The 11,163-nt window shown below is 37.0% G+C and overlaps 1 protein-coding gene across 2 annotated transcripts; it reads left to right on the forward strand.

The window, feature by feature from the left end:
* Window positions 1–1,170: 1,170 nt before the first annotated feature.
* On the forward strand, window positions 1,171–8,344 carry irf4b (interferon regulatory factor 4b). Of its 2 annotated transcripts, none has more exons than XM_082147397.1 (9): window positions 1,171–1,436; window positions 1,564–1,763; window positions 3,524–3,710; window positions 3,915–4,000; window positions 4,090–4,192; window positions 4,283–4,390; window positions 5,300–5,632; window positions 6,821–6,933; window positions 7,059–8,344. In XM_082147397.1, exons 2-9 carry the CDS (start codon window positions 1,566–1,568, stop codon window positions 7,224–7,226), a joined length of 1,296 nt encoding a protein of 431 aa, XP_082003523.1. In that variant the 5' UTR covers window positions 1,171–1,436; window positions 1,564–1,565; the 3' UTR covers window positions 7,227–8,344. The 2 variants fall into 2 exon arrangements, with proteins under 2 accessions (XP_082003523.1, XP_082003524.1); XM_082147398.1 differs by having other exon boundaries at window positions 1,333–1,416.
* The last annotated feature ends 2,819 nt before the right edge of the window (window positions 8,345–11,163 follow it).

Below are 11,163 nucleotides of genomic sequence, written 5' to 3' on the forward strand. Positions count from 1 at the left end.
GTCACATGATCCTTCAGAAATCACTCTAATATGATGATTTGATGCTCAAGAAACATTTATGATTATTATCAATGTTGAAAACAGTTATTTACATTTTTATTTCATGATGCTATGGTGAATAGAAAGTTCAAAAGAACAGCATTTATCTGAAATCTAAAGCTTGTGATTATATATCTAAAGCATGTATATATATACTGTGTATATATATATATATATATATATATTTTTTTTTTTTTTTGGGCAAATAAAGGTTACAAATTTCCTCACCTCGACATGTTTGATCCATTAAAAAAAGTATCTTAATAGACTCAATGAAAATGGGGTAAGAGGGCAAACATTAATATCTGATATCTTACAATTTTATGACAGCATTATCGTGAACTATGAACGAGTTATCCCATCAAACCATAGTTTCCCACTACTACTGGAAGAAAATGACTTTTGTAGGATGAGCAACATTTATTTTATTGCGATTTCATTATTTGTTATAGATTGCTGAGAATGGTCCAGTAGGCCTACTGCCCTCTGCTGGCTACAAATGGACACTGATCAGCCTTATGAGAATGCCACTGAGACACCACTAGTGAAATACTTTCACATAGTTTGGAGCTTTCTGATGACGGGGGAAAAAAAACTTTTCCAAACAAATTACACAGCTGATATTCTAGCTAGCCTGTAAAATGACAAGCCACATAAATCGTGATAGTTTATAATGTAGCGATAGGCCTAGATGGTTAATTTGTGATTGTCAAAAAATGTTTGACACGCAATAGTGATATTTTTAAATTTTAAATCTTAAGAAAGTAGGCTACGTTTATATATTTAAAAGAAAGACAATATAGGTGGTGTAAAATGGTATTAGAGGCTGAGCCATCTGGAACATAGGTATTCGCGTCACTTGAATGAACCATAAACAAATCAGTACGATTTATTAATATTTTCAGAACGTTTTTTAATCTGTTGATTATTCTGTGTTATTCAACGAGCCAGGTAATTACTGTATAGTTGGTTAATCTTGCATGTGCCCACTTGGAATCCAGACAAAAATTTGGACAAACAAATGCACAAAATGATAGGCCTATCTATAAACACAGCTGACATTTCAACGTCATCGAATTAAAAGAAATCAAATTTCTTTTATTAAACGCCAAAAGTCCCGCTTTGGTGTGCGTGGGTTAGTACCATGAGCAGCCCCCGCGCGCTTACGGGACGTCCGTCGTGTATCTCACACGCGCTGCAGGTGCGTGGAATCCTGTGACTGTGTGTGTGTGTCTCTCTGTGTGTGTGTGTGTGTGTGGCGAACGCTCCGCCCCTGTCAATGCAAACGATTGAAGAAAAGTCGCGGTCGAAAGCTGAACTACGGTACTGACACATTTCAAAACTCGAAAGCTCTGGAAGAGGGCACCACGCGCTTCAGTAGGCTACTACTTTCTGCAGTAGGCATAACTCGTTTTCAATTCAGACTTACTTGCGTTTTTGGTTATTTATTTATGTACTTGTTTTAACCATTTCGATTTAATTGGGTAATGAAAAGATCTGAATGAAATACGTTTTTCTTCTCAGATATGTGTTCGGATGAAGAGCGCACGATGACGGGGGGCTCCGGTAACGGAAAGTTGCGTCAGTGGCTGATCGAGCAGGTGGACACCGGAAAATACCCTGGACTCGTGTGGGAGAATGACGAGAAGAGCATCTTTCGGATTCCGTGGAAGCACGCGGGGAAGCAGGACTACAACAGGGATGAGGATGCGGCGCTCTTTAAGGTAGGCTACAGGCAGATTGAACATGGAGGGGAAGAGAAACGTCAGTAACAGTAACGCATTACTTCTCCCATGGGATCTTAGCCTACTCGTGTTGCAAACAGTGAACAGAGTTGTTACACGAGTCAATGACGAAACGCTCGTTTTTGTTATAAAATACATTCAAATACAATTCTTAGACAACGCATGTTTCCAATTTCCAATCCAAAATTGTACATGTTTTGTAGGCCTTAAAGTTAAAAAGTGTCCATGGTGTAACTGTTCGGAGACAGTAAAAACATATCACTCATGCTCTTCGCATGGTGGCCAAAAATTACCAATTTTTTATAAAAAAAAAAGTTCAATGAAAGTAATGTAACTATATTTTAGTTCGATTATGTTTTTTATTTAATGTTTTGTATTTTTAGGGTTTTATGGTACTACGTTGTATTTACGCAGTAGTTATACTCCCATTTATTCACGTTTTTAGCATAGACCTGAAAATTGAATTTCCAACTTGAACTGTCGTAAATCTTGAATGCTTTAAAGCAAAGCCTTAAAGGGATACTCCACCGAAAAATGAAAATTCTGTCATCATATACTCACTCTCATGTTGTTTCAAAACTGTATGAATTTCTTTCTTCTGCTGAACAGAAAGGAAGATATTTAGAAGAATGTAAGTAACCAGACAGTTTTAGATACCATTGACTTCCATAGTATATTTTTTTCCTACTATGGAAGTCAATGGTATCTAAAACTGTCTGGTTACTGACATTCTTCTAAATATCTTCCTTTCTGTTCAGCAGAAGAAAGAAATTCATACAGTTTTGAAACAACATGAGGGCGATTATATGATGACAGAATTTTCATTTTTCGGTGGAGTATCCCTTTAAGTTTGATCTCTTTTTAAATAAGACACTTGGAAAATGATTGCTGAAGTGAAAAAAGTTTTAAAAAGTGAACTTAAAAAAAGTGACAGAATTTTACGTTTATTGTTATGAAAAATGCACTTTTATATGAAATCTATATTTTCAAAAACACGTTTTACTCTAAAACTGCAAGAAAATCAAAGCCATAAAAAAAAGTTGTGTTCCAAATTTGAGGTTGATATCTCAAAAAACGAGCTTTCAGTAAGATTTTGTTAGGCCGCAGTACCAAAAGATTTCATTAGATGAAATTTGTCTCCCATTGGAGCACAAGTGTGACTGTTTTTTCAGGACCATTTAACCTTTTTGAATCATGTCCATGATTTTTTTGTCTTCACATAGTAAGTGCCAAAACCTTTACCAAGTTTCATACCATTCCGATGAAGTAAAAAATAAAACCACCTTACTTCTTTTGGTCAAAAATGAGCACCAGAGGGTGAAGTAGTGCGGTGTTTACATAAGTAGTGTTTGCAAAATCAAATATCTTGCCCTTTTTTATGAGAATGGCAGTTTTTTTTTTCTTCAGGTCAAAATGTTTGATATTCAGGATTCAAAAATTCAAGATAAAAAAAAACAAACAAAAAAACCGATAACATTATAAGTAATAAACGAAACGAAAAAATAATAAAATCGTTTTTTTCAAGATGGAAGGAAAGTGCTTTTTACATTTAAAAAAAAGTCTGGTAAAAAATTTTTTTTTTTAATATTGTAAACAAAAAAAACAAAAAAAAATATTTTGCATAAAAACCAGCATAAAACAAAGATTACATTCCTAGGAACTTGCCACATGTATTTTATACCAGATTACTTGGAATATTTTTCATTTTTATTAACATCCTTGTATCTGTTTTCCGGCAGGCTTGGGCACTATTCAAAGGCAAGTACCGGGAGGGGATCGACAAACCTGACCCACCAACTTGGAAAACGCGTCTTCGGTGTGCTCTTAACAAGAGCAATGACTTTGAGGAAATTGTGGAGCGCAGTCAACTTGACATATCGGACCCCTATAAAGTGTATAGGATTATTCCGGAAGGATCCAAAAAAGGCAAGGGAGAAGAAAAACATCAAAGGCATTCTAAATGAGCACGCAAGCTTGTGTAGTCCATATTCAGTGCTCTCATATTTCTTCATAATGTAAATGAAGGACATCAAACAGATTAGAACAGCTGTTTGCCGCTGATTATTTGATAAATATTTCTTTAGATATCTGATGAAAACAATGAAAATATACAATATTTAAATGTTGCAGGTTCCAGATCTACTGATGATTCACAGTCCAATTCAAGCTCACCTAGTTATCCAATACACCCAACTTATGCACCAGCACCTTCTCAGGTTAGAAGCAAACATCATCTTAGTTGTTACTTTGGCTCGTGTGTTCAGATCTTTGCCCTTCGGATCACTGTATGCGCTTGTCATTACAGGTGTGCAACTACATTTCTCCAGCAGAGAGAGGATGGAGGGATTACCCCAGCCTGTCTGAGATCCCTTACAGCCAGAGCCCCTACACTTCACGCTGGGACCCTGGTACTGTCTTACTGTGTGTTCTTGAAAGAGAAAGTATACAAGAAAGTTCATGTAGCAAGCAATTGCAATGGGGTATTTCTGTATGCGCAGGGTACCAGTTCAGTGGCTCCTTCTTCAGTTGCAATGCATCAGATTCACAGCCGTCACCCTTCACCCTGGACACCAGCATGAGATCCGCTGAGGCTCTGGCCCTCTCAGGTACTGTACACGCTCAAACATAATCATAAACACACAGAGACTTTGACAGGCTTAATAGGAATGGATTGATTGCTCTTCAAGTATTGATACTGATTTTGTATCGAGATGATCATCTAGATGATTTCGGAGATGGGTTTGAAAAGAAAAGTGGAACAGTGTTAAAAATTCTGACCAATAACTAAAAGTCTGTAATCATTTTTAGGTGATGAGGCAATTACATCATCAACAGCATAACATCATTTAAGCATCACAGAATGATGATGTAGAGAATGAAAAATGGATATTCATTTTGTGATTTGAGAAAGATCACATTTAATGTTACAGAACAGATATTTTCTACTGTATTGTGACGCACATCTGAGTGAAACAGATTATAAAAAAATAAAATAAAAAAAAGGACTTTTTATCCATCAGTTGTTGGCTGAATGGAGGCAGATCTAAATGAATGCTTGCAGTCAGTTATAAGAAAGGGTTTAGTTTAAGTCAACTAAATGATTGGAGAAGTCCGGCATACTGTCACCAGAGAGAAGATTGACTTGATTATGATGACATTTTAATTTAAGTAACGAGGTAAAAAAAGAAAAGAAAGAAAGATATGCATGGATTAATTCTTCACAAGATCAATAACATGCATATAGAAAATAGACGGGGTGAATTTTCATTTCATGCTGACTTTTGTGTTTTTAAAGACTGCCTTCAAATCAGAATTAGATGATGACAAGTAATCTAAATGTAAAAAAACCCTCTAATATTGGCTGATAGCTAGCTGATATGGTACTGTTCAGTTTTGCATATTTTTTCCTAGTTGTCTTGCCATCAACGGCTCCAATTATGATATATATTTTTTTTTAACTCACGAGTTTAAAGACCATATTAAAGTTACTTTTATTTGATCTTCTTCTCGATTAGATTACCGCTTAAATGTGGTGGTGTTTTACCGGGATGCCCTGGTGCGAGAGGTAACAGTGAATAGTCCAGAGGGCTGTCAGCTGGGCCCCAGCAGAGAGGGACAGGCCTTCGCTTCTCCTGGGGCTCCCGAACTGGTTGAACTCCCTCATGCTGAAAGGGCATCTCTGGAGCGTGGTGTTATACTCTGGATGGCTCCTGACGGGCTCTACGCCCGCCGCCGCTGCCCCTGCAGGGTGTACTGGGAGGGAGCTCACGCTCCACCGTCTGATAAACCCAACAAGCTGGAGAGAGAGCAGAACTGCAAACTGCTGGACACTCATCTGTTCATAACAGGTTAGTGCATGGTAATGTAGGCATTTCAGATAAATTACGTTAAGATTATGACAAACAAATTATCTGATGACGTTATCTGGTTACTTTATCACTCATCTTTCTCAGCAAAACTGAGAACCATTTATTGTAAACCTTTATATCTCTGTCAATTAATTCACTGCTTGTATACATCATCATACACACATTTTACAGTAAACAAACACATCAAAGCTTTTACAGTAAACAGTGTGTCACATTATCTGTGGGTTGATATTTAGTGACAGTCAGTCATCTATGAGTTACAACTCACTCACACCCACTTTCTGTAACAGATTCACCGATTGTTGTGATTCTCACAGAACTTTCCAGCATATGATGAGTACATGAGTTCAAACACCACAGGAATCACATGTGCCACGTTCGACCTTAAGCTCACAGTATGGAAAGAAAATAGAGAATGAGATGAAAAGAGAAAAAATTCATTTGTATTACAGAAAGAGATGAGATCATATGCTTTACCCAATGGCTTAAAAAATATGTTCAGTTACCTGCCATTTACAAACTAACACACTGTAACAAGGATGCAGTCAAATATATAAGATTCAAGACATTTCAACCAGACATCGGAAAATTCTGTCACATTTCATGCAGACATTTACAAAAACATTCAGGGTGTTCGTATGTGTATACAACCCTATTCAAAAGTTTGGGGTCAGTAAGATTTTTTTCATTTAAGAAATGAATACTTTTTTTCAGCAAGGGTGCAATAAATTTATCAAAAGTGACAGTAAAGACTTATAATGTTACAAAAGATTTGTATTTCAAATCAATTCTGTTCTTTTTAATTTTCTATTCATCAAATAATCTATAAAAATGGTTTTCACAAAAATATTAAGTTGTTTTCGAGACTGATAATAATAAGAAATGTGTCTTGAGAAGCACATCATCCTATTAGAATGATTTCTGAAGGATCATGTGACACCGAAGACTGGAGTAATGATACATATTACAGTTTTCATTGTATTTCTGGTCAAATAAATGAGGCCTTGGTGAGTATAAGAGACTTCTTTCAAAAACAAAAAACGGTACTGACCCCAAACGTTTGAATGGTAGTCATTATCTCCCTCTTCAACCATTTGCCGATGTATTTATTGATCTCACTTGCCATTGGCTGTGAATAAACTGTCTCCTCCTCCATATCTCCTGTAGAGTTGCAGAGTTACGCCCTGCACGCTCGTCCTGCGCCATGTTCCCAAGTGCTGCTATTCTTTGATGATGAGAGCACTGATGCGCAAAGGCCAAGACGGACTTTCACAGTGCAGGTTCGTCTTTAACCTTTAAAATATGGCATTTCTTTGGTTCTTTTTAACACTGATGAACAGTTATGAACAAAACATAATGATTAATGTAGTAATTTGCTTAATTTGCTTTTGTCATTGTGTCACAGGTTGAGCCACTGTTTGCTCGCCAGCTTCTCTACCTCAGTCACCCGGGCAGCATGAACTACATCCGCAGCCATGAGCTTTCACACCTTCCCCCTGAACACGGCATCTCCCCGACCCAAGATTTCCACAGAGTCATTACGCATCACCATAACAACGGCTCTCAAAACTGACCCTGGAGGCTTGTCACTCTGTGCTTAACCCTGGATTAAAGTCTTGTTTAACCCTGGGTTAAAGAAAGTTGAAATCCTGGATTACTGGGATAGTTCACCCAAAAATAAAGATTCTGCCATAATTTATTCACTCTCACGTTGTTCCAAAAACATAAGTCCATAACATTTCACAAATTATCTGCTTTCATGTTCCACAGAAGAAAGTCATACACGTTTACAATGGCATGAGTGAATAATGACAGAATTTTCATTTTTTTTAATGAACTATCCCGTTAAGCTATTTTCACACTTGTAATTTTGAAAGGAGGTTAGCGCCATTTTTAACCCAAGGTTAAGACGTTCTGCTTATCAACAGATAATGGACAAGAAGTTATTACGGTAAAATAGCTTGCAGGCTCACCAAGTGCCATCCTTGTCCAATCAATATGCAAGAATGTTAACCCAGGGTTTAAATAAAACCTCGAAACTTGACAACCCAGGACTAATTACAAACCCAGGATGAACTGTGTGAAACATGGAAGAATATAACCTGGGACTGTTAATCCTTGGTTTATTGTAAAATTCCCACAAGTTTTGTAAGCTAAAGTGTAAAAGGCAAATGTTGGAATTCTACGGTGCACCTGGAGCTTCAGGACTCTAGAACTGAGCAGAATCCCACCAGAATGATCTATAGTGCCAACAGACAGCATCAGACGCAGACGGTTGTTATGTGTCATGTTTAATACTGAGAAAGATGCAAATATGTGTACAACTCATGAGGATAAATGATTGTATCATGTCGGTTTACTGTCAAATATGTGGGTTGTTGCTGACATGACAGAAAAGAATGTAAAGTGTGAATATTAGCTGTGACTGATTGTTTATTGCTACATTTGTTTGAGCTGTGATGTATTGCAGTTAGATAGTAAAAGCCAAATAATTAGGATTTGGATGTATATAGGCTACGCATTTAAAAAGTATGAAAACCTTTCAGTTTTCAAACGGCAGTTCTTTTTATAAATTCTGACAAAATTTTATACTTTTTATTCCACTACTTTTGCTTTTGTGTCATTGAGGTGTCCAGAAGGCCTCAAAATGTATCCCAACTTTGGTTTTAATAAAAAAAGGTGAAAAACTGACTGTGTGCACTCATTCCTGAAATGGGGTGAAAATTAAACATGGGCAGCAAAAAAAATAAAAATAAAATGACCAAATATGCTTTAACACACACTATAGTTCAAAAGTCCGTACAGAACGTCAGGTAAGTACATTATTTATGAAAGAAATGAATACTTTTATTCAGCAAGGATGCATTAAATTGATCAAAAGTAAAAACATTTATAAGATTTCTATTTCAAATAAATGGTGTCCTGATGAACATTATTTACCAAAGAATCCTGAAAACGTATCACGGTTTTCACAAAATATTAAGCGGCAGAACTGTTTTCAACATTGACAATAATAGTAAATGTTTCTTGAGAAGCAAATCAGTATATTAGAATGATTTCTGAAGGATCATGTGACACTGAAGACTGGAGTAAATTCAGCTTAACAATCACAGGGATAAATCACATTTTAAAATGATTTACATAGAAAACAACAATATTTTACAATATTAAAATTTTTACTGTATTCTGATAAGATAAAAGCAGCCTTGATAAGTATAAGAGACTCCAGACTTTTGAATGGTAGTGGTATTTCACTTTCTTTCCACTAATCATGCTTTGAGGATAACTTTTGCTTCAACAGGAACAGACACAAGTGAGTCTCTCCATCACTGGTGTTGTGGGCTGACTGTGTATCTATAAACGGCTGGAGGGTATTACTTTCAGCCCCCACTATAAACACTGGAATCCCCATGAACATGTGAGGATTTGGGGGACTTCAAGCCCTCGTTTACATTGAACAGAAGTAATATGTTATCTGCACAGAATATAGACACAGGGTGTGTATGACAGCACACACACAGGATGGTGTTTGTGGTTTGGAGACAGGATGGTGCGGGCAGTCTCGGCTTGATGACATCACAGAGGAAGAGGCAGACTGACAGAAGTATTATTTATTCTTCCTTCTCAAGTTTGTTGTTGTTGTTGTTTTACCCTTAAAGCTATAATAAACAATGTTATGTATAATTCTACTCAGCCTATTTCTTTTGAGAAGTGAATATCCGGATGAAAAAGTCTTAAACTATGCTATAGGATGAGACTGTTAGCTTTGGGATGCATGGGACATCCTGAGAAAACTTTTACACCAACAAAAGTTCTTTGAGTTTTCCACTGTTTATGGGTTCACGGCTCTACATTAGCTCATAAACATGTTTTGGATTATTTTCCGCTGCCTACAGAGTGGAAAGGTGCAATCATTAAAAACTTCCCTTAAGCTGTACAGCCTGAGATCAATACACCCACTCTTTCACCTGGTGCCACACACAGCTTTGATGCTATTTTGTCAAACTGCTTTCCTTAAATGAGTGGGTGTTAAGCAACTCTAAATTTAGAAGAATAGAAATCAACAAACAAGACTTGAAGTGTTGGGAAAAAAAATTTGTTTCGCATCACTTCGCAGCACCTTTTCAGGTTTACACAAATAATAGAACGAGTTACGATGAGACGACGGTAAAAACAAATATCCAGATCATTGTGGCGTTTTCTTGACGGCAGCCTGCGAGAGATTTTAAAGTGAACATAATATGCTCATTCACAATATCATAACTCTTTTCGTGAATTCTTCAACGTCGTGAAGTTGTGCCTGGAGTTTAAAATTCTATAGTTTTAAGTTTTATAATTTTTTTGTGATGCAATAAAACATATCGAATTGTGTGGACGTCATTCTTGGCCAAGTGGTCATACCAATCTTGCACTCATTATTCCTAGGCTATAATTCAATAAATCACCCTGTGGCAAGTATTAGCTATATTATTAGATGTTATTTTGTGGGTTTTAATGAAAATGGCCAGATGGAAGAAGCAGTCCTCTGCAACCAGGGAGGATTTTGTTAAAATGACTAAATCTGGTCAATTGGTTTTGGATATTGCTCATGTGCTGGATGCAAATGGTCACAATATCCATAGAATTACTTCAAAGCACAGTGAGACCAATACCATGCAGAATGTTAAGTGGTGTGGCTTGTCAAGGAAGACTAGTAAGCATTTATTAAGCAATTAATACGCAAACAGAAGGATGAAAATCACCTGAATGTGGGACCACCTCAAAACAGCTTCTAAAGACCTGGATGGGACCTCCATTCTCCAATTTCAAGAAACCATTTATTAGTTTTAACTACTGGAAAAAAACACCTTGCATTTGCCAAAGAACATAAGGATTGTAGTATGAAAGATTGGAGCCGTGTTCTGCAGTCCAACAAGTCAATGTATAACCATCTAGCATTGGATGGTGTCAGGTATGTTAGTATGAGATGAATGGATTGTGTTAATGCCAAAAGCATGCGTGGCGCCATTAAGCACGGCAGGGCAAACATAATGGTATTGGGGACACATGTCTGCAGCAGGTGTAGGAAGGATCTACAAAGTTACTGGCACTTTGAAAACGAACCAATACTTGGGAATCCTGCTGAACCCTATGTAGCCAAGTATGGAGGATCTGTTTGGAGATCAAATGTGCATTTTTTCCAACATGATAACGATCCCAAACACACCGCGCAAACAACAAAGTTGTTCAAGCTCAGCATTTTGAAGTCTTGAAGTGGCCTCCTCAATCCCCTGACCTTAAAGCCATTGGAAACCTTTGGGAAATTATAAACCTGAGTTGTGATAAGTCATGCAGGTCTTCCAATGAAGCTCATCTTTGGGAAGAACTTCACCCTCAAGCTGTTCCAAACCTGTATGAACTGAACACAAAAGAAGATATTTTAAAGAATGTCAGTAACCAAACAGTTGATGGGACCCCATTGATTTCCATAGTATTTCTTTTTCCATACTATAGAAGTCAATGGGGTCCAT

This window comes from Leuciscus leuciscus (assembly GCF_965113295.1).
Source record: "Leuciscus leuciscus genome assembly, chromosome: 19".
NCBI classification, from domain to species: Eukaryota; Metazoa; Chordata; class Actinopteri; order Cypriniformes; family Leuciscidae; genus Leuciscus; species Leuciscus leuciscus.

Coding starts and splice junctions, on each gene's coding strand:
- irf4b (XM_082147397.1), top strand. CDS start 1,566: ATGTGTTCGGATGAAGAGCGCACGATGACGGGGGGCTCCGGTAACGGA. Junction 1,764..3,523: donor AGGATGCGGCGCTCTTTAAG/GTAGGCTACAGG, acceptor GTTTTCCGGCAG/GCTTGGGCACTATTCAAAGG. Junction 3,711..3,914: donor TCCGGAAGGATCCAAAAAAG/GCAAGGGAGAAG, acceptor TAAATGTTGCAG/GTTCCAGATCTACTGATGAT.